Raw genomic sequence first — 23,912 nt, forward strand, 5'->3', positions numbered from 1 at the left:
ACTAAGGACAACATTTAAGGTTAAAAAAAACTAGCAGAAAGATGTTACAAACAGAAGAAAAGATTGAAAATACCCATCAAAGACAGAAGGTTATTATAGGCTAATTGTATTTCTTTGAACCTCAGGTCACCCCTTATCCACCCACCCCCTTCCATCATGGCCAAGACATCTGAAAGGTGGGGTGGGGGCGGGTGTTCAGTCATCTAAATCTGAGGGGCCACCCTATTGGCTCTTTTGACATGGTATTCTTTAAATTCTGCCAATAAGTGGGCTTTGAGCAAAAGATTTCCTCTTAGGTGGTTTGTAAGAGATGTGGTTGGAGAATAGCTGTGTGGTGATTTGGCCCAGAGGAATAAGCTTTGGAAATAATTTGACTATTGCTTTGCTGAGTTATTTCATAAAGATAAATGGAAAGAAAAGAATGTTCACATCTCTGAAAGATTTGGCTTTCTGCAAGCTGCATCCTTATCTTCCCAATCTGATGTTTTGATCTATTGTGCTCTGTTGTCACATTGCTGGTATTTAACTCATGACACTGACAGAAAAGATTTGCATCAAAGATCCTCAACTACTGTCAGGCATCCTGTGTGATACTAGGGATTTCTGAGCTCATGTTTAAAGCCATTCTATTGTATGGTGATATAGTGACCGTATTTGGATTACTTTTTTCTTTAATAAAGATATGTGGGATAGGCGAATCTGTCCTTCAAGGTAAATGGATAGCATCTAGATTCTGATTCTGTTGACTTTCAAATACTGCTGAATTATGCTCCTTTACCGAACTCCACTATGCAGGGAAATGACCCATTCTTACAGCTGAACATCACACCTCCCTTCTTTTTGGCATAGCTACACATCATTAAATCCATGAACATTTGCTTTGGGGCCTTATGGGAACACACACCTCTTCTGGTTTTATTTAAAAAAAAAAAAAAACTCAGTCCTGTTTCTCTAATGCCAGAGCAGTTTCTGCTGTCAGCCAATCAATCTCTGATCAGCCCAGTGCAGAGCTCAGGGCAGTGCTCTGCAGCGGACGGGCAGAGGCACGATTAACAAGTGCTTTTCCAACTGTTTCCAGTATGTGGGTGCCTTCGGCACCTGGTTCTCTCCAGCTGCGGTTACAACACTTTGGTCAGGGAACAAAGGAGAAGAATTTTCATATATCCCAGCTCCAAGGAGACCTAGCATCTAACTGAACACAAAGTGCTATATACTGATCCTTTTCTTATGCATTAACCCCCTTCATTCCTTTGAAGACAGTCATCCTCCACTGTCCATTTCAAATGTGCTCTGCTCTGTGCAACACCCAGTTACAGTCGTACATTCTCCAGGTTAATGACTATGGGAGAGAAGAAGAAAATCTTGATTAGTGCAAGAACTCATTTTTGTGCTCATAAACATTGCATTTTAAAATGCCAAAGCTGGGGTGCCTGGGTGGCTCAGTTGGTTAAGCATCCGACTTCGGCTCAAGTCATGATCTCATGGTTTGTGAGTTCGAGCCCTGTGTCGGTCTGTCTCTGTGCTGACAGCTCAGAGGCTGCAGCCTGCTTCGGATTCTGTGTCTGTGTCTCCCTCTCTCTCTGTCCCTCCCCCGCTCACGCTCTGTCTCTGTCTCTGTCTCCCTCTCTCTCAAAAATAAATAAACATTAAAAAACTTAAAAAAAAAATAGAATGCCAGGGCTTATCTGTCTTCTCAGAAGAGACTCTCAGGACTGGAATAAGGTGGCATGAGCCCTTTGTCATCCGAGACTGTGCAGAGGCAGCTGTCTTACACTTGTAGTCCCTTTCACCATCAGCTTGCCAAGGAAGGCAAGAATTGTTTAGCATACTAATCTTTCTTATCATCGTAGGCTATTAAGTGAGAAAGCTGATAAGATATTAAAGATGAGCTCTCAGGATCAACATTGTGTGTCTCAAGAACAGGCAAAGGTCAACTCTCTCTTGAATATTTCATTTGCCATTTGGCACATCTGTTGAGGAAAAGCAATTTTTGCTTCTCATTAGTCCAAAAAATTAAATTATCAAGAACAAGTTGTTGGGGAAGGTGTTAGAATCTCAATTCTTATAGACTCAGCCTTAGGAAGGTGTGTGTGTGTGTGTGTGCAAAGTAGACCTGATCAAACAGACCAGACAGATTAAAAATTTAAATATTCTTGGGAAAATATAGGGAAAAAAAAATCAGTCATATAAACAAAGATACATTATTTGCCTCATCTTACAATGGGAGCACTGGAATAGATGGCATCCAGATCCCTTCCAACTCTACCATTCTAGGACTGTGCTACAGACTGAGTCTTTCAGTTCTGTTAAGACATACCTGGCAGTCTGGATTCTCTGTAATAGACTGTAGGCTTGCAATTTGACAATCCCGAAAAGCAAACAAACCAGACTTGCTTCCAAACTGCAAATGCAAGACATGGAACTCTGAATCCTGTCTTGTGGGTGAATGTCCCTGGAGAAGAAGCATGAATGCATCTTTCTTTGTAAACTGTCAGATCCGCAAAGGACCCTCATGGCCTTGTCGTCCAATTCCCCCATTTTACTAGAGAGAAAGCGGGCTCAGAAGGGCAAAGGAACCTAGTCAAGATTACCTGGCTATTCTCTTCCTGAGCCAGAGCTAAGGCTTTGCCCCCTTGACTCCCAGACCTAAATACCCTGTCACTTCTTTAACTAGGAAAGAAGGCTGTTAGGAACTCAGACCATCACGTTTAAGGGCATTTACATAATAGGTATATTCTTTTGGAGAACAGTCTGTAGGAATCAAGATTGTTGGACCTAAAAAATAAAATATGTTTATTAACAGTTCCCAGTAATATAAGAGGGTCTTATCAGAGCACGGCAACCATCTTAGCAAAATATGAGAAGACCTTAGCGCTTTAAGTGAAAATTAAAGAGCATTATTACAGTAAGAGTCATTGAACATTAAAATGCATCATCTGGGAAGGAGGGGATCCCTTACTCCAGTGATCTGTGAAACTTGTGCTGTTTCCATCTAAAGGACGGTGTCTAGATGGAGGAGTTGGAAGGCAGCAAAAGTCCATTTTCCAACCAGGTACTTACTGATGCTTATAGGATCATGAGCTCCAGGTTGCTTGGAGAAGTGAGAGGAAGTGAGACAGGAACTACAGGGAGGAAGCATAGGTAAAGCAAGATATCTAGATATGATATTATAATTTAGTAAATATTTTTACAAACAGAGAAAAGTCATTCTTTTAAATCCCCTACTGTGTCTCAAAGAGTAGAACATGGAATTTCAACGATGCAAGGAAAAGAATATAGAAATTTTGCATGATTAAATGCTGTGCTCTAATAAGAAAAACACCTCCAGTTATGCCATTAGCAGAGTTTTGACATGACCATTTTTTGCATCTGTTGTTTTTTTTTTATTTGTTTTATGCTTATCCGCTATTTCTCCACTGTATTCTAACTGTTCTGTAAGTGTAAATTCACTGTGTTTATGGCGATTCTTTAAGTCTGTGTTTCAGGTTATTTCTACATTACACCGGCTAAGCTTTTAACAGAGGAATTCAGAATAGGAATAGGGAAGCCTGTCAGTTGTCCCAGTGCCTGTACAGGGAAACACCCATTAGTGTCAAGTTGGTGCTATCTGTGAATAATGACTTTCTTCTTTATTGTAATGTTCCAGACACAGTAGTGGTTCAGCTCAATTACTGGCTGCTGCAAGGAATCTTTAGTTAACACAGGGGAAAGCTGCCGGTCCCACTAGAGCTTTTTACATCTGCAGCAGCATAGGGGAATCTAACAGTCTCTTTAATCAGACATGAGGAATGGCAAAGCACTGTCGTCGGGAAAGGCACGGGCTATTGTGGCCTTTCGTTCTAGCAAGAAGTAGTAATTATTAGGAGTGAAGTGACAGAGAGAAAAGTAATGTCAAGAATAATATGATATATAGTGGGTTTTTTGCCAGAGATTGTGAGACCAGAAAGAAATTTGTAACAGGAACCTCAGGGCCTGGGTTCCATGTATGCTATTAAGTCACTGTGTCTGGAACTGAGTAATTGCAAAATAAATATCTGTTGAATAAATTGCCCTTTGAGCTTGGGCAGATTGCTGACTTCATCTGAAAAGTGAGGGTGTGGGATTATTATTGGTTCCCAAACCTGGCTCTGATCGTCAGTGTCACTTAGGAAGCCTTTTTAAAAATACTAATTCAGTAGGACTGGGTGGGGCTCATATTTTTCTAAAGTTCCCTGGGTGCTTCTGATGCTGAACCAGGTTGGAAACCCCTAAACCAACTGAAATGACCACTAAAATTCTTGCCTAGGCAAAAGTCATGGACAGATGAGTCTAGGAGCTTCTGGCATCTGAAGATAATAAGGGGACACTAGGGACAGAGAATACCTCTGCTCCCGGTGTTGATGCGTCCATGGCACTGCTTCTGTCTCCCTGTGCTTGCTTTGCTTTGATGAGTTGTCCACGGGGCCCTGGAAGCAGGCAGAGGTCTCTGGGGAAAACATGTGACTATGCCATCATCTTGCAAGAGTTGAAAGCAAATAGTCTGGGTCCCAGCATGCCATCTGGAACCATGTCATTTTCAAATAGAGAAGTTGTCTTTGTCCTCATTTTTACTGTAACAAGCAGAGATGGATGCAGGACCTTGGGAAAGCTGCATTAACTCTTTCAGCCACAGGGTGTCATTTAGTTCAATGAAGTAGCTGTTGAAGCAATTTAATAAATTACTGCCTCAGTGCACACACAAGCATCCCTGTGGCCTGAAAGAATTTGTGCATTTTTTGGAAGTACTCAGGATAAAGGCCCCTGTGAAGTGAAATGGAATATTCGGTTGCTGATACTTTTAATAGCATGAAATAGAGGAAAGAACCTCTATAGGAAGGTAGATGTTTTCGTCGCTAATCCTTCCTCTGCTATTACCTTGTTGTAGCAGAATTTTTTTTAATGATTAAATGAGGTCAGCATAAATATTTAACAAGCATAAATATTTTAATAAATCTAATGTCTGTTATAAAGGAGAGGCATTGTTTATTATTAATTAGTAGAATGAATACAAATAAAGCAGGAAGTAAAACTGATATAGTTTTCCTCTAAACCTCAAATGGTGGTGTAATAAGCCAATGTTTAGCATATTTATTTGAAGATTACAAACCATTTGTTTACCTCACTTATATACTGCTCATCTACGCTGAAATGATGTCATATCCAGTTAAAGTTGTGTGGGTTTTTTAAATTAAAAAAATTAATACAAATATAATCAAATGAGCAGAACATAAAGTTTTTATGCACCTGAGTTTGGCTGCATGAACCTTTTCTATTATACAAACATGTAAGTTATTTACTTAAAAAATTGACATATAAATACTGATGACCTCCCTTGAAAATATAGAAGTATAATTCTAAATTACACTACAAATAGAAGGTATGGGATTGAGTCCTGCCTCTGCCACTGCTCAATTTATTTAGCTCCTCTAGGCCTCAGTTTTCTTAGCAATAAAATGGAGCAAAAAATTCTATTTTCCCCATCCACCTGACGGATTGTCCTGGAGATCAAGTGAGATAATGTATGGCAGTCCTTTATAAGATGTAAAATCCATTACAGGACATTAGAAGTTATTTTGCATATTGTAGTGGGTTCTCATTGGCACACGTGGGCTGAAAACTGTCTCCCTTTGTTGCAGACAAGCAGAATGATGTGGAGATTCCATCACCCACCCAGAAGGACAGAGAGAAAAAGAAAAAGCAACAGCTCATGACGCAGATAAGCGGAGTGAAAAAACTGATGCACAGTTCAAGCTTAAACAATACAAGCATCTCACGCTTTGGAGTCAACACAGAAAATGAAGATCATCTGGCCAAGGTATGCATGAGCTGGGGGTGTATGTAGTTCTCTGCTCTCCAGCAGGCGGCTGCCCAAAACTATCTACTAGAAAACAGCAGTGATCATGTTGGCTTTGTTATTAAATTGGACAATAAGAAGGCTGGTGTGGCCTCTTTGTCCATTGCTGGGCACCTAATTCAAGACCCTTTTTCTACAACAAAGGACCTTTTATTTTTTTAATTCTGAGCTGGATTTGTAAATGGAAGTTCCTCATGAATGAGAATCCTACCGAAGACACACAGGGAGAATCCATAGGGAGGCCGCAGACAGGATTGAATTGTCCCAGAGGACAGATCCAGAACTATATGCCAAGGACTAGTTAAAGAATCTGCACTGATTGGCAGAGCCAGAGAAGAAATGAGAAAGATTGATAGCACTGACTCAGAGCCCAAACCCCACTGTGGAGGAAGGCACAGAAAGAATTCACCCGTCCCCCAGTGGGGCGCCTAAGGTGACCCCAAGCTCATCTTGGCCTTGTGACACTAGGCGATGACCTTGCTGTGAGCAAACAGACATTCAGTGAGACTTTCTGAGAGATACCATTACAGCAAGGTTGATCTCACACTGGGGCAAGCCCCCGGGGAGAGCCTGGATCCCTTATTCCGGGCAAGAATTCAGAATGGAATAAATTACTCCTTTAATCATAATCTTGGGATAATCCCACAACACAGGACTGAATAATGTTTCTCCCAGGTCTATGTGTAGCCCAAGAGCTCTAAGATGGAATAATCCGCGGTTGGCGTTTTTCATGACCTTTTACATTAAAGTCGGGTTAACTTCTGCACATTCTAGCAGCTGACTCTCCCGTACCTGGCCCTTTGTGATAATAACCAAAGGGCAAAGCAGTTCCCCTGAGATCGTTTTTTAGCTGTTACTAATGGGCCAGTGATCAGTGAAGAGGAGAGACAGGGAAATGGAGCCAGAGGGACTTCTAGCCACTTGCAGCTACCTCTGAATACAGCTTGGTTGAGAACTGATGTGGCAAATACAGGTCAACAACTAAATCTGTAAATTAGACACACACTGTCCTTTTTCTGAAAAAATATACAGAAACATGTAACTAAAATGTAGAGGGCACCCAACCTCCTAGGCCATTCCATCTTCAAATCTTCATGCAACTAGAATACTCTAAATAGACACTCTGAAGACTTAGCCAACCATTGTCCAAAAACTAAATAAAAATAATGACATATGCTGATAAAACTGTACTTATTCCTAAATTCCTCTAATTTTGATCATAGGAGCTGGAAGATCTGAACAAATGGGGCCTTAACATCTTCAATGTGGCTGGATATTCACACAATAGGCCCCTCACATGCATCATGTATGCCATATTCCAGGTGAGTAAAAAGGAGAGAGTATTGCTTATTCAATTAGATGGCTCTTAATGATTTTTTTTTCCATCCCAGTTTACTTTGACTTTTCTTCATTTTTGGACATCCACTTATTTATTTTCTAATCCATTTTACTACATAGGAAAGAGACCTCCTAAAGACATTCAAAATCTCATCTGATACATTTGTAACCTACATGATGACTTTAGAAGACCATTACCATTCTGATGTGGCGTATCATAACAGCCTACATGCTGCTGATGTAGCCCAGTCAACCCATGTTCTTCTTTCTACGCCAGCATTAGATGTGAGTAGTTGTGATCTGTTTTGCATAACTGCCCATCCTCTTTAAAATACAAGCTATCCAACATGTAATATATTTACAGAAATAATTGCACCTGCTTGAACTGGTTCTTTATTATGTATAACATCTATTAATTGGGTTACTAATAACAGCGAAAGGCATTTCTACTCTGCTTCCCAATATCAGCGTAACCCTCTCTTTACATCTCTCACAACTGAAAAATTATTTAATTGTTAAGCAATTAACAGGGTGCTTTATTTTTTATTGTATCTCCGGTATCTGATAAGTGTCCAGTTCATCATCTAGTATGTAGTATATCCCTAACATGCATGTACTGATCTGAATTGCCCACACCATCCCAAGCACTGTGAGAGATAACACAGAAATATAATATAAAATGTCCTACATTGTTCCTGTTAGGTATAAGCATCCACAGACTTATCCTCCTAAGAATTCATAAAGGCAATTCTATGAGCTTTTTGAAGAAAAAGTAACTGAATATCTAGAAGTAAGGATTTAATAATGCTGAAGCAAAGAGTACCAGTGTTCCCTTTTGCTAGACATCTTGCTAGACAGTGGCTGTGGCTCCTTTCTTCGTAGATTAATGCATTTTCATACCCCCAACATTAGCAGCAATGTGCCCAGCAGACCATGATCTTCCTTGACAAACAGCAATGGTAGTCAGATACCTCTAAACTGTGCAGGCTCAATGCAGGAGGGGACTTGCCAACCCCTGTCCAGCCCTACCTACCTTGACAGATTCGGTTTGGAAGGTAAAGAAAGATGAAACTGACTACAAGTCTATTGCTTGGGTTCCATATTTCCTGAGAAAAGAAATCCAAGAAAACTTGGGGAAGTGACATAGAGCTAAGATTGTTTTATCCCCTAAAGGAGAGAAACAGTATTATTTTTATGTTCTGTATAAGGATTATAGAGTGGGCCAACACGTTTATCAACTACCCACTGTTATTGATAGGATATCTATTGTGTAGCCAGAAATTGACCACAGGGACCACACATGTTTAGAGAAGGAAGAGCTCAGTGGGTCTTTGAGCAATTAGTCTTCATGGAAGAGGTGGAAGCTGAGCTGGCATTTGTAGGATCAGAAGATTTAAGTAATCACAGAGGATGAGGAAAGATATTTCAGCCAGAGAAAGACCATTTAGTCAGAAGGAATATATACCTACACAAATAGTAGGTTTAAATTATTGTGTACAAGTCAGGGCGGAGGAGGCTTCAAAACATGGCAAGAAGGAGTAGAGCAGTGGGGCATTCAGTTTTACTTCTTAAAATGTTCTCAGATCTTGCCCGTAGTAAACAATTACTGGATAAGAATTGAAGGAACGGATGGAAGAATGAGTGAATATATGAAAGCATCTGATCTCACTACAAATTTAGCTTTGGGAAATAACTTATTGCCAATCTTATGAGCTTAGAATTTAGCCTTTCTTCTGTAAGTTACTGAGCCTAAAAATATGAAGGTTGTTATATGTCAGAGCAGAGCCAGTCTGACTTGCTTCTTTGACTTCTGTGTGCTTGTGTTACATAAGCGCCATTCTGCCCTACCACTTATCCAAGAAACAAACATCAGACCCCATCTGAAGCATGGTGCTAAGGCCTTCCTACAGGCTTGATGTGGGTATGGGCTTCAGCCATTTTTCCTTTCACATGATGATGGATAGAATCTACATTTATTTAATGTATTGAGACATTACATAAATCAGCAGACAGTCCTCCCAGCAAGAGTGAAATGCATACTTTAATATGAAGCTGAATAGGCAGGATACAGGCCAATGGGATACGGAGTTAAATGTGCTCGTTTCGCTCTGCAGGCTGTCTTCACAGATTTGGAAATTCTGGCCGCCATTTTTGCAGCTGCTATCCATGATGTTGATCACCCTGGAGTCTCCAACCAGTTTCTCATCAACACAAGTGAGTTCACTACTAGAACAGTCACTTGAGATGATTGTATGATTCATTGCTTCATTTTTCCCCCTAATGTTTTCATTATGGATGACAATAAGGGTAATAATGAGGTGATCCTCCATTCCACTCAAGCCAGTCAGACCTTTCCTGGGTACTGTGTCCAGTCCGGCAACACAATATTTGAGCTGCGTGGAGAACTTGGAAAGGGTCAGAGGGGAGCCATAAAAAGTACTCAACATTTGGAAAATATATGTGAGGAAAGAGTAACAGATGTGGAATTATTCAGTAAGGACAAGGAAAGGCTTGGGGATAATGTGATAATGATTTTCAGTGTTATGCAGGGCTCTCACATAGAATATGGTGACCCACTAGCGTCCCTCTCTACTGAGGAAGCAGGCCCAAATATTGTGTCTGAGCATGGGAACCTCTAAACAGAAATAAAACTAAAAGGAAGCACTGGAATGCTTGGTTTGTAGTAGTGAAGATGACCCCAGTGACATTTAAGGCTGGTCCAGCCTTAGGACCTCAAGCTGTACTCAGTGCTTTTGTCATGCTGAAAATACTTAGTATCCATGGCAGTGAAAATCCATGAATTTGGGGCACTTGGGTGGATTGGTCAGTTAAGTGTCCAACTCTTGATTTCAGCTCAGGTCATGATCTCACGGTTCATGAGATCGAGCCCCATGTAGGGCTCTGTGCTGACAGTGCAGTGCCTGCTTGGGATTCTCTCTCCCTCTCTCTCTGCCCCTCCCCTGCTCATGCTTGAACCCTCTCTCAAAATAAATAAATAAATCCTAAAAAATAAAATCCATGAATTTTCTCAGCTAGCGCACTGTTTCTAAATGCTAAAAATGCAAGTACTTTTTCTTCTGAGAATATTGGTTATCTAGTTGTGGTCATAATTAACATCAAGTGTTGATGGTTTTATAGGAATGTTTGAGCTACTTACTATGTAAGAGTCTCTGTCCTACTTTATCAGAATATCTGTATAATCTAGGTGTAGGGTAGATTCTTTATTTAACCTTGTTCTTCTACTGAAAGAATATAAACTTTGGGCAACTACCTGGCTGCTGGATTGTATCAGCTGACATAATGTGGTGTCACAAATCAAACCATATACGGGCCAGTTAGCTTCACACAGAAAAGTGGTATTTCTGTTACAGCCACCTACAACACTAGAGCCCACAAAACCAGTTTGCAGATCTGGGATTGATCACAGGGTAAACAGGGCAGAAATGCTAAAATGACCTCATATATCCTACCATCCATTCTGAGACTGTCAGGCAAAGCACACAGTTAAAGCAATGGTATATGAGTGACCACATCTGCAATTAGGAACCTATTGCCATCACTTGGCTATTATTATTTATTAAGAGAAAATGTTCCTTTCAGAATTTGTTGACCATATTCTCCAGTGCAGACCATGTCTCTGCCTAATGAAAGATGTCTATGACTCTTCTGCATGAAAGGCAGGCTGGAAGCTATAGTTTAGGTATTGCAGATCTTGCCATTTCTGAGATATAGGGCCAGAGGACAGAAAATCTGACATCAAAATTGTTCTTGAAAATTATTAATGTTTTGTTACCATGTTTGTAGAAAGTTCCAAAAAAGCTAAGTTATTTGGATAAAACAAAATTCCACACTCACACTATTAACATCTTTGAAAATCAAAAACTCACAATTGACAGAACTGCGGAACCTACAAGAAAGTGAGATAGTTTGAAAATCCTAATGCATTTGATAAAGTTTAGTAGCATTCAGTTTATTCTTTTCCAAAGCAAAAAAGTGTGTGAAGACATAAAGGAAACTACAAACTGAGATAAAAATATGCCCTTACCTAATGTTGAATTCTTCATCTGGAGTGAAGAAGGAGAAAAAGAATTTTAAAATACCATGAATTTTAGTCAAAGAGAAAGCTTATGCACCAATATCTATGACAAGCATGATTTGCTTGGGAATGGGCTACTACCTTTTGGAGGAGGAAACTGTGTCTCTGATGAGAAATGACATGTGAATCTTGGTTCCTAACACTTGGAGAGAACTAAATCTGATTTCACACTGAAGTAATGCCAACATTGGAATTATACCCCTTTGTTCTTAAGTCATCCTTTTTCCTTGTTTATTAGATTCAGAACTTGCTTTGATGTATAATGATGAATCTGTGTTGGAAAACCATCACCTTGCCGTGGGTTTCAAACTGCTGCAAGAAGAACACTGTGATATCTTCCAGAATCTCACCAAGAAGCAACGCCAGACACTCAGGAAAATGGTTATCGACATGGTAAGACTTCCTTTCTACATCCCTCACTTACTTTTCCCTGCCAAGGACAAGAAACTCCATTCTCTTCCATGAACTAAGTTTATTGAGAGTTTCATTTTATTTCTACCCTAGGTGTTAGCAACTGATATGTCCAAACATATGAGCCTGCTGGCAGACCTGAAAACAATGGTGGAAACAAAGAAAGTTACAAGTTCAGGTGTTCTTCTCCTGGACAACTACACGGATCGTATACAGGTATTTGATGAAAGCCTTTGATTTAACACAAAGCCAAACCAAACTAAATTGAACAATTAAAAAATGAAACCAAACGTCCGTTCAGTTAGTCGCATATCTGGTTATTATTGCAACTTGGACTTACTTTAAGAACAAGGAAAATGGACATTCAAGCGTATCCTCTAATTTATGAAGAAAAACATAACGCTATTTATTGAATTTCTTAGTTCTAAAAATAAATGGCAAAATTCATTTGTAATAGGGGATACGTGACTGCTGGGCCCAAAAGCTCGTGTTTGGATATAAATCCCATTGACTTGAAGATTGTTAGGTCTGTTTTGATTATACAAACTGCCATCAGCTGGTCTCTTTCCACAAGTGGAAAATATGAAGACATCTACTTTTGAGTAATTCTTCGCATTTTTTCCAAACTGGGGAAGGGAAATGATGGCAGCATTTGACCTCTAATGTCCCTTCCAGTTTTTACATTCAATGACTATCAGTCTGAGAAAACACACATTTTCCCTTTCGGGACTCCTGTGATGGTAAATAACCAAGTCTGGCCAGCACCATTGTAGGACTGCTTTTTTGGTGTACTCACCACAATTATAAGGCAACTACAGTGTTCTTGGGTTGGGTACCAAGTGTACTCGTACAAGAGGAACGAGATGTTCTGGTAGTATTTACACCTGATTTTCTGGGATTTCTAAAACTTGATGATTTCAGGTCCTTCGCAACATGGTACACTGTGCAGACCTAAGCAACCCCACCAAGTCCTTGGAATTATATCGGCAGTGGACAGACCGCATCATGGAGGAGTTCTTCCAGCAGGGAGACAAAGAGCGGGAGAGGGGAATGGAGATCAGCCCAATGTGTGATAAGCACACAGCTTCTGTGGAAAAATCCCAGGTATCTAATATGCAATTTTCGAAGTTTCTGTGAGCTCTGCAGGTTGTAGAACTGGAAGGTTCTATCAAATTCCTGAAGCTATAAGGAAGCAACTACCCATTTAGTTCCATTTTACTCGTGACTCATTTGCCTTCTCCATTATACTCAGTTTCACAGGGTGGAAACAAAGCAGTCCTCAGAAACCCGTCAAAGTGTGGTCTGTGTATCCTCAAGCAGTTTAGGGAGTTGTCTATGACCTGAACTCAGAGCTACTCAGAGCTACTACCTCCCCACACCCATCTCTCCAGATTTCTCTTGCCCCTGTCCTTATCTAAGAGCTCTACCCTTCATCCTTGCTTCCCCCACCCTGGGTCTGCTGCCCCTCCATAATCAAGTGCACTGTCAAGTGTGGATTTCATTCTACACACCTCTTCTACCTCACAGTCGACGCCCTGTCCTGTGTCCCCTTCCAAGGTTGCTTCTCCACATCTGAGAACATGATGACATCTTCTGATCGTGTCCAGAGCTACAGATTCCCTATGTGCTAAGGAGTAGGGACAATATGCTGGAGTCTAGAGGATGCAGAAATGCCTCAGATACCTCTAGCTGCAGAGTGTATAGCACCAGAAGTATCGATATCCCCACAAAGGCTTCAGGACCTGCTGAAATGTTGTGTTTTTCAGAGCAACAAATGACCTGAGCAAGGTAGTCATGTTTGAGAATGGGTCTATAGGCTATTCAAGGTCTTTATCACAAAAACATTAGGAGGGCTTTTTGTTAGTGTGTATCCTCTTTCCCCACTATCTGCCACCCCCCAATTTACACATACTGGTAATATCGATGCAGAGTTCCCTTGTAATTATTATTTTGCTGTTTCTTAAAGAAACCCAGTCAAATGAGTTTAACATGCTCTAAAAGGCTAATATACTCTAAAAATGCACGATAATATTAACTTATCAGGGCCAACTCAAATCCCCTAAAGCCTTAATTAGAATAATGAGTTAATTAACTAGAATAATGCCTGTTTATTATCAACAGTGGTGTTTTATATTTTTATGGTGTTCTATGTGATTTTCTACACATTTCCCCCTACGTGGTCCTATTTGAACCTCCAAACAGCTTTGTGAGATAGAGCAGCTATTTTCCCAGTGTATCAGGTGGAGAAGCTGTCCCCTGGCTCATTTCACCAGCTCTTTAGTGACCCAGCTACCCTCCGCCCAGAACTCTTTACTCTCCATCACTGTAGACAGGTCTCCCTGTTGCCATGACATCAAGGCCCACTCTGGTGTTTCCCGCAGATGAGCTCTAGCAAGCATTGTCTGAGTAGTCTGGCAATAAAGCCCTTGACTAGGTGCTCTTGGGATTTGTAGAGCTCTCTCCGACCCAGGGCCTAGGAAATAAGTGGCTAGAGGCTAGCTTTCAAAAAAAGTGGCAATCATTTAGCAGAAGCAAAACAAATGAAGAAAGGAAATGACTGCACTGCATTTAGCTGATTCCATTTTCTCCATTGCCTTGAGCTTATTTTTTCAGGTCCCTGGAAAACACCTTGAAAATAGTCTCTAAAATTCATTAAATACATATAATGAAGTAAAAGGGAGGAAAAGGGAGTGAGTGGAAGCAAGAGAAATAACTGAATCATCTGCACACAAGTTCACGTAACTAATGCAGATCAGAGATGTCCCAACTTTGGTGTGAGTTATGTTAAGATTAGGGAAGCACCAGGGAGGAGGAGGAGATAGATAGGTCGATAGATAGATGATAGATAATGATAGATAGATAGATAGGTAGATAGATAGATAGATAGATAGATAGATAGATAAAAGTTGATAGATATAAATAATAGGTACATATAGATACAAAAGAGTCACATAGGAACTTTGATCTATGAGATGATTTGCCAAAAAACAGAATGCTGTTAAAGGAAAGGTTTCCAATAGTGTGGAAAGATAGCTATATCGTGTCCCATGGGCACGTAGAAGTTGCTCTTGCTCATTTACCTCAGAATCTGGACCCAGCATCTCTCCAGTTCCCCAGACCAGGACAGGGGAATTCCATTCCCTCATTCAACTTGTGCCTATTCTTTCTCACAACCTGCCCCCACCCCCAGTGTTTCCTGTTTGTCCGACAATGGAGAGGTCAGCATAAGGCCACTGAGCCAGCTCATGCAGGATGCATAGCCCCTGTGTAAACCATAACAGAGCCATAGCCTCATATTTATTCACAGGAACACTAGCAAAGGAACTGCTTAATTGTTTTTATTTTCCCTCCTTTCTCCTGATGGAAGTGACTATACCCTGTGGGATCTAAGACAATTGCAGACATGTCCACAGAGGGGATCTTTGTTTGTTTAGGGTCTTGAAGTATCTTCAGATGTTTTACCATACTCGTCTACAAACAAGAGCCTTCCACTCCGAGAAATTTCAGAGCAGTCAGGGGCTGTCTCCCCTTCCTTTTGGAATAGCGGCATATTTTAAATTTATCAGGAAAAGAATGTCGAGTCAGAACTCATTAGACCTGGAGCTTCCTTCTTTGTGGAATGACTCACAGAATCCAAGTAGTGACAAAGTCATTCCCAGTCAGGGTTACATCCAGACTTCTTATCTGGCACACGTGAAAGGAAAAGTAGTCAGTTACAGTGAGACAAACACAGGCTCTGGGATCAGACAAAACTGGGCCTAAGTTCCAGCTCCACTGCTTAAGCTAAGTTCCAGCTCCTCCAGGCTCTGTGATCTCTGACAAGATATTTCATCTCAATGAGTGTTAGTTTCCTCCTTTGTAAACTGCGGGTAACAGTACTTCCTCTGTGGACTTAAGAGCGATAACTTGGATATTAGATCCAGGGGAGGGTGTATCATGTAGTATATACTGAAATACAGAATCCATTATTATTGATCCCCCTTGGGTTGTTGTGGCTCTTTCTTTACCTAGAAACCAGGATAGTTTGTTAGGTTTTCAAGAGTCCATCACAATAACTGGGGTGTAACTTTGTTTTCTTCCAGGTTGGTTTCATTGACTACATTGTCCATCCACTCTGGGAGACCTGGGCAGATCTGGTGCAGCCTGATGCCCAGGACATTCTGGATACGTTAGAAGATAATAGAAACTGGTATCAGAGCATGATACCGCAGAGTCCCTCCCCACCACTGGACGAGCAGAACAGAGACTGTCAGGGTCTGATGGAGAAGTTTCAGTTTGAACTGACCCTTGAAGAGGAGGATTCCGAAGGCCCTGAAAAAGAGGGAGAGGGTCACGACTATTTCAGCAGCACAAAGACACTTTGCGTGATCGATCCTGAACATAGGGATTCACTAGGAGGGACTGATGTAGACATTGTGACAGAAGACAAGTCCCCTATCGACACATAATTGCCTTCTCCGTGTGGAGATGAACATTCCACCTTTGACAAGCATGCCAGCTGTATGGTAGGGCCAGCCCATCACGGGGGCCTGGGCCTGCACGGGACAAGGGCCATGTGGCCTTTCCAGTTACTTGAGTTTGGAGCCAGAACGCGAGACCATGAAGCAGATAGCAGTTCAGAAAATTCCACGGCTGACTTGCCTTGCCTGCAAGCTTAGTGGAGAGCTGAAGCTTTATCTGGTACTGGAGGCCAAGATCAGATCCTGAGTAAATGGCTTGAAAATAGAAGACACAAAACTGAGAGATTTTTCTGCACTAAGTTTTGGGAATCTGTCCCCTCTAGTGACTGAACTGACTGATTAATAACTTCATTTATAAATCTGCTCACCTGTCCCCTTGTCTGCCAACCTGTGTGCCTTTTTTGTAAAACATTTTCACGTCTTTAAAATGCCTGTTGAATACCTAGGGTTTAGTATCAACTTCTACACAGATAAGCGTTCAAAGTGGACATAAACTTTTTTGACTCTTTCTGGGAAAAAAAAAAAAAAAAAGGAAAGCAAATGGTCTTCCTTCTTTCTTGGGCAATATCTTTCACTTTCCTACAGTTACTTTTGCAAATAGAAAGGACACGCTTCTAACCACATTCTACTTCCTTCCCTTATTGTCCCATTCAGCTTGACGGTTGCCCGTATAACTTATCTCTGTTTGCCTGCTTACAGCAGTATTTTTTCTCCTCTTAGAACTTCACTTCTTGTGCTGCAAACAGAATAAAGTGAGCAAACTAAGAGGTAGGAAAGGGTAATTGTGTTGTTCACAGTAACAGTCTGTGTAAAATTCAGCTCCGTTAGGCAGCGCACCATGTTGTGTCCTGAACCCCTGGGCCGCTGGGTGCTGCACGGTCCCCATCCTATCCCCTCCCCCCATCAGTCTCCACCCAGTTACCCTGTTTTCAATTGGATGCTGCCGTCTTTCTCTTGCACTGCCTTCTGCGCTAACACCTCCATTTCTGTTTATAACAGTATATTTATTACTTAATGTATATAATGTAATGTTTTGTAAGTTATTAATTTATATATCTAACATTGCCTGCCAATGGTGGTGTTACATTTGTGTAGAAAACTCTGCCTAAGAGTTGCGACTTTTCTTGTCACGTTTTTGTATTGTGTATTATATAACCTGGACATCGCTTAAGAGAGACATACGACCCCTTCCCCAGTGAGGACATTCGTGGGCTTTTATTCAGAAGGTCTGCCCTCTTCCCCATCTGAGTTGCTAATACTGCACAACCCCTTTGTGAACCAGTTTTGGAAACAGGATTCTCACATTAGATACTAAATGGTTTATACTGAGCTTTTACTTTTGTATAGTTTGATAGGGGTAGGGGGCAATGGGATGTAGTTTTCACCCATGTTCTATCCAAATCTGTGTATGCATGAATTGGGTTATAACTGGGTTCTACTATAATTGTGGCTTTGGTTTAAGCAGTAACACTACATTTGCTCGCAGGTGGTTCTTCTGAGTGTTCCCAAACTACTGACTTTGAAAGCCTCTTGCCTGCCATTAAGCAGGAATGTCATGTTCCCATTAATTACAAAAAAACACAATAAAACAATGTGAATTTTATAATAAAATGTGAACTGATGTAGTAAATTATGCAAATGTGAAGCTTCCGATAACACTTGTTAGGCCTCATACTGACTTCAGTCTCCGTGTGTAAAATATATTTCATGCTTTCAGTTCAGCATTGTAACTCACTAGTTAAAGAAATGGCACAAACGTGCATGACCGATGGGTTTGTATGTCTATGAACACTGCATTATTTCAGGTGGACATTTTATTGTTTTCAAAAGTTTCTCACAATGTATGTTATAATAGTATTATTATTATTATTATATATTGTGCTCAAATGCATTCGTAAGAGACTTTTATATGAAAGTGAATAAACAAAAGCATGATTAGATTAGACTATAGGCCCAATTATTTTGTGGTTAGTTCTGACCTATTAAAAGCAGATCTTTTTTTCTCTTCTCTCCTACCATACCCCACGAAGAAAACCAACTACTTTGCCTGGCCAACCCCGCAACTGAAGTTTCAGAATCTGTGTCCAAAAAGTCCCCTAGCTTGGAACGTTTCACGTTTTCTTAGCAAATATCCATGCAGCTCAATGATGCGGGAAGGGAGGTGGTAAAGAAAACCACTTTAAGAATCTGAAGAGTTTAATCCACTAGATGAATAAAGGGACTCTCCAGCTTGGCTGGGTCCTCCAGAAAAATGAATCATAGAACCAGAGAACATTAGCTTCATGTCTTCAGATGGTCCCACTGATTCATTTGACGAAGAATCTGAGGTCCAAATAGTCCTCTTCAAGCACCATTGACAGAGTACTTGTTGACTCTCAGTGGTCTTTTCGACCATTCATGGAGTCTCCTATTGATCATATGGTTATGTTTTTCTTTATGGAAAGAGCTATATAAATAGCATAGGCAAAATATGTAAACACTTTGTTGAAATTTTTAAATCAGCTTTAAAAAAATTTTACCCTGGGATGCCTGGGTGGCTCAGTTGGTTAAGCGTCTGACTTCGGCTTAGGTCATGATCTCATGGCTTGTGGATTCAAGCCCTGTGTCCAGCTCTGTGCTGACAGCTCAGAGCCTGGAGCCTGCTTCGGATTCTGTGTCTCCTTCTCTCTCTGCCCCTCCCCTGGTCATGCCCCCCCCCACCGTCTTTCAAAAATAAATAAACATTTAAAAAATTTATCCTAAGAAGTATGTGTGTGTGTGTGTGTGTGTGTGTGTATGGTAAGGAAGGCCACAAATAAGAATCAGTGGATAACGCATAATATTTTAACCACAGGGAACTGGCTTGTGAACAAGTAAATGGATCTGTCTAGAAACATTCCACTCAATAACCTGAAATTAGTGAATTTCTTTACAAAGACAAGACACGCCAACATTGCAGAACCAGTCTGCCAGGTTGCAGAGCTAATGTGCATAGCACTTAGCTACCATCCCTGATTTCTGATTCCATCGCCATCATCTCTGAGCTCTTACAGATTAAGTGGCAAAGTGAATCGGTTAGCATAGTCACAGGTGTGACTTTTATAATGTTTATAGCTATAAATATTTATAAATATGCACAGGCATGTTTTCTACAGAGAAATGGGTTTTAATCCTTGCTGTAAATGAGAATCACTTGGGGAATACTTTTTTTTTTTTTTTTTACTATTAATGTTTGGGCCTCACCCACACTCCCAGATTCTGTTTGAACTGGTCTTGAGTACAGCCTGGGCACCAGATTTTTCTGATTCTCCCAGGTAATCATAATATGCAATCTAAGTAGAGAGCCACTGCTCCTGAAGAGAGGGCCATGCTTGTGGCTAAAGCTTTTTGTCAGTCTGTTCAAGGTGCTATAATAAAGCACCACAGACTGGGTGAATGAACAACAGAAGTTTATTTCTCACAGTCTGGAGGCTGGTCAGAGATTAAGGTGCCAGCATAGTTAGGTTCTGGTAAGGGCCCCCTTCCTGCATCATAGCCGCTACCTTCTTGCTGTGTCTTCACTTGGTAGAGAGGGCTACAGATCTCTCTGGACCCTTTTATTATTATAAGGGCACTAATCCCATCCATGGGCCCCACCCTCATGACTTAAGCACCTCCCAAAGTCCTCACCTCCTAATACCATCATCTTTGGGAGTTAGGATTTCAACAGATAAATTTGGGGGGAGGGGCAGACACAAACATCCAGGCCATAGCAACTTTCTTTGACTGCAACTATCTTCAGATACTGTGCATCCACCATGGCCAGATGCCAGGTCAGGTACATAGATGAGACCAGGCATCAGAGATGAGTAACACAGAGCTCTACATTCCAGGAGCTTGCAGTCGGCTATGTTGCTCACCATCTGCCGTGCGGAACACAAAATCATAATTATGTTCTCAGGAAAACCACAATGAAGATAAACCTAAAAGAAAGTTAATCATCTGGTTCTAGAACATAGATAATAAACGTAACCATTCTCTTATCTATGATGGCATATCAGTGTTCCTGATTGCAGGGAGCAACTGCGAAGCAGAAATTACTATGGCATCTTTGCCAAGGCTGAGGGTGATACCTTAGTACTTACCAAAATGTGTAGGCCAATTTATAGAGTCATGAACTGTCAGAGTTCCACAGCGTGGCCTTCCCTTGGTATTTTCCCACAGGCTTATTGTGACATGTGTTGGAAGTCATGGAAATTCTCAGTCCACTGAAGGAAGCCTAATGGAGTTCAAGTGAAAAAGGGTGGTTTATTTCATGGATTCTGTAGCCAAGTGGCCTGGGTTTAAATCCTAACTCCTCCATTTACTAGCCACACAATCTTAGACAAGTCACCTACTCTCTGGGTTTCAGTAAAATGGGGATTATTCATTTGTCAGGTGGGGGGTGATAATTCCAGGACTTTCCCACCATTCCATTGCTACTTCTCTGAGTGCATGTCTTAGTTATTGATCAAATCAATGATCATGAGCCTTAAAACCCGTGAAATCAAGGTAAGGCAGGAAGGCTGGCAAATTCCCTTTATAAACCCAACATTAATGCATCCTGTACCCCTTAAAAAGGATTCATCAAGCTGGTTATCTCCCACATTCTTCAAGATTCACATCAGGTGCCCTCCTACAGGAAGCTTCTTTGATCCCTAAGGTTGGAATAAGGACTCTTGGGATGCAGAAGCTCCTAGAACATCCTGTGCTTTACCTGTGTAATTAGCTGTGTAACCTTGAGCAAGTCACTTAACCCTCCCATGCCTTAGCTTTATCATCTATAAAATAAAGATAAGAATAATACCTAGATTATAGTGGGTTATGCAAGAATTACATGAGTTGATATAAAAATCTGAAATATTATAATTATGAAAACCTAACGCTACTAAAGTCAAGTTTTTCTCTTTTCCAAAGTACTGTAACTCAATGAAGTCAAAAGCTGGAGCTTATTCCCTGTTAAATTTCCAGCGTCCAATCCAATATCTGAAACAAATATGCTTTTGTCAAACTGTACTGAATCAAATGGTTTTATGCAAGGGTAAAATGCAACCTCATGCTTTTCAAACCAAAAAATAAGGTGTTGGTCTCTGACTCCTGGAATGATAAAGCCATATAATTTCCTCAGAGATCATCTGGTCTACCCCTTTACTTTTATAAAGAAACTGAGGCTTAGAGATGGCCAGTGACCCACCTGAGATCAGTGTATTAATGTTGTAGAGCCTCAGTAAACAAGTACTACAAACCAGGGGTCTTAAACAATGGAAATTTGTTGTCTCACAGTTCTGCAGGCTAGAAGTCCAAGGTTATGGTGGTGTCAGGGTCAATTCATTCTGAGAGCTATGAAAGACAATCTGTGTATGCCTCCCCCCTCACTTCTAGTAACTGGGGGAATCTGACATTCTTGGCTTGTAGATGCTGCACCCTAATCTCGGCCTTCATGTTTACATGGCATTCTCTGTGTTTATGTGCCTGCACCCAAATTCCCCCTTTTTATAAGGACACCAGTCATATTGGGTTAAGGGCCCTCCCTACTCTGATATGACTTCATTTTAACTCATTATATCTAGAACGACCCTGTTTCCAAATAAAGTCACATTCTGAGGTACTGGGGGTTAGGACTCCAACATGTAAATCTGAGGGGGGGATATAATTCAACCCATAACACACAGTCACTCACCAGAAGTTTTCCTAATTTCTTAGTTGTCTTTTGGAAACATCATGGGGTTTGGGAGCCTTAGACACCCATTCAACTTCTCTGCACCTCAAACTTCTCTCTAAAATCAGAGGAAGAGACTACATGTCTGAACAGGTACTACCTAGCTATAAAAAGTTTAATGCTAAAAAAACTGTTTAATGCTTTATACCAAGGCATTTTTTTTTTCTTAAGGTCTTTTTGAGTTCTTCAAACGTATTAATTACTTAATTATTAATTATTTCCTTTGTGTAGCTAGATGCCACATGGAGAAGAGAAAGCAGGACCTTGGGGTAGTAGGAAAAACGTAGCCCAGGGGTTAAAAGCTTAGGCTCTGAAGGTGAACAGATCCCAGTTCAAATCCCTGCTCTTCCCCTTCCTAGCTGTGTAACCTGGGACACTTAACCTCTTTAAGCCATAGTTCCTTCCTCATTAAAATGAGGAAAATAATAATAACCCTTTTGTGAGGTTTCTGTAAAGACTAGTGAACGATGCATAAAGCATCAGTGTCAGCCGTTATACTCAGATATCAGCTAAGGCTTCATTCTTTCCACAAATATTGATAAAGTGCAAATTATGTGCCAGATACTGTGTGATGAGCAAAATACACAAAATCCCTGCCCTTAGAAAGTTTGTATTTTTTAGTGAGGTAGGAAAACCCGAAGAAACAAGAAGAGAAATACTACAGTATCAGGTTGTGTGATATGTTGCCACAGGGTGGGTAAGTGACAGTGGTTTGAGAACAATGGCTCTGGAGTTCCACAGCCCAGGTTGGAATCCCAGCCTCACACCTTGTTAATGGCACAGACCAGGGTACAGCAAATACAAAGTGTGCCTGTCAACTTCAAAGAACAGCAAGAAGGCCAGGAAAGGGAGAAGAGTAGGAAATAAAATTGGCAGCCAGGTCACAGAGAAGTGTTAGGCTCTTATAAGGACCTCTCAAAGTCCTCGGAAGGTTTTGAGCATGGGATTGATAGGATCAGATCTGTATTTCTAAAAACTTACTGAGACCCATTAGAGGGCTACTGCTATCATCCTCTGAAGTGTCAGGAACTTGATAAGATTAGCCGTGGTAGAAGTGGTTGAGACTTAGAAGACGGGATATATTTTCAAGGCAGAGCCAACAGGACTTGCTGATGGATTTGAAAATGGAAGTCCAGGAAAAGGAGTGAGAAAGATCCCAAAGGTGTAGCCTGGGCAATCCAGTTAATGGTGGGAACATTTCCTGCAATGAGGAACATTAGAAGGGGAACAGATTTTGGTGGGTTGGAGGTGGTTTTTGGTTATCCACGAGGAGATGCTGTGGAGGCAATTAGGTGTATGAGTCTGAAGTTCAGGGAAGAGGTCATTAAAGTCCTAACGTTATCAGTGAATAGGCTATTTAACTTATCCATGTGGACTGTTTCACCCCAAATCAATCCTGACCCAAAATATGGCCACTTCACAAGGTTCCTCGAGAAGTATGCCCATACCAAGAATTTTGTGATTTTATAGAATTTTATAGAAACAGCAGTTGGTTCTGGGAGGGCACGCTCAACAACACACTGCTTTCTGGACTGTCCAGCTGCCTCATTCCCTCTTCTCCTTCCACTCTGTCCTTTAACCCACTGAAACTCCCTCTCAGGAGCAAAAGCAGTTATTTTTCCTGGCTGTTGCACCACTGTTAGCATTCATCTTTTGTTGATGGGGCGTGATTTGGAGGAATCTCCCTTCAAAACCAAAGAGCTTCTCAATATGTTCTTTGTGCATTATATACATTGCTCTCCCAAGAGAAATTCAGATGTAAGAATCTTTCTCCATCTCATATCTCTTCACCCCCCAAAATGGTAGGTCTCACAAATTTTCTGAGAGTAAGTGAGGATAAGGCAAATCTCAGGTGTTTCCTTATGGCCCCAACCTTGTCCTTGTGCCTGATTTGCACTGATGCTTGAGCATTGCCCTCTTGCTCAAGTGAGTGGCTAGGACTTGGGCTCTTGGGTAGTGATCTTAAGTCCTGTTTTCTTTCCTTCCCTCAAATTTTACCCCATCTCTTTACGAACTCCT

General features: G+C 41.0%; 1 protein-coding gene across 4 annotated transcripts in view; it reads left to right on the top strand.

Moving 5' to 3' along the window:
- Nucleotides 1–17,295, top strand: part of PDE4B (phosphodiesterase 4B) — a 434,617-nt gene extending 417,322 nt beyond the window's left edge. For all 4 annotated transcript variants that reach the window (XM_042997497.1, XM_042997498.1, XM_042997501.1 and 1 more), the window contains 8 exons: nucleotides 5,655–5,833; nucleotides 7,096–7,194; nucleotides 7,331–7,495; nucleotides 9,325–9,424; nucleotides 11,545–11,699; nucleotides 11,811–11,933; nucleotides 12,639–12,821; nucleotides 15,800–17,295. In XM_042997497.1, coding sequence (XP_042853431.1) covers nucleotides 5,655–5,833; nucleotides 7,096–7,194; nucleotides 7,331–7,495; nucleotides 9,325–9,424; nucleotides 11,545–11,699; nucleotides 11,811–11,933; nucleotides 12,639–12,821; nucleotides 15,800–16,165 — 1,370 coding nt within the window. In that variant the 3' untranslated portion in view covers nucleotides 16,166–17,295. The remainder of the gene's footprint in view (nucleotides 1–5,654; nucleotides 5,834–7,095; nucleotides 7,195–7,330; nucleotides 7,496–9,324; nucleotides 9,425–11,544; nucleotides 11,700–11,810; nucleotides 11,934–12,638; nucleotides 12,822–15,799) is intronic.
- The last annotated feature ends 6,617 nt before the right edge of the window (nucleotides 17,296–23,912 follow it).

The sequence above is a fragment of the Panthera tigris genome, chromosome C1, assembly GCF_018350195.1.
Source record: "Panthera tigris isolate Pti1 chromosome C1, P.tigris_Pti1_mat1.1, whole genome shotgun sequence".
NCBI lineage: Eukaryota > Metazoa > Chordata > Mammalia > Carnivora > Felidae > Panthera > Panthera tigris.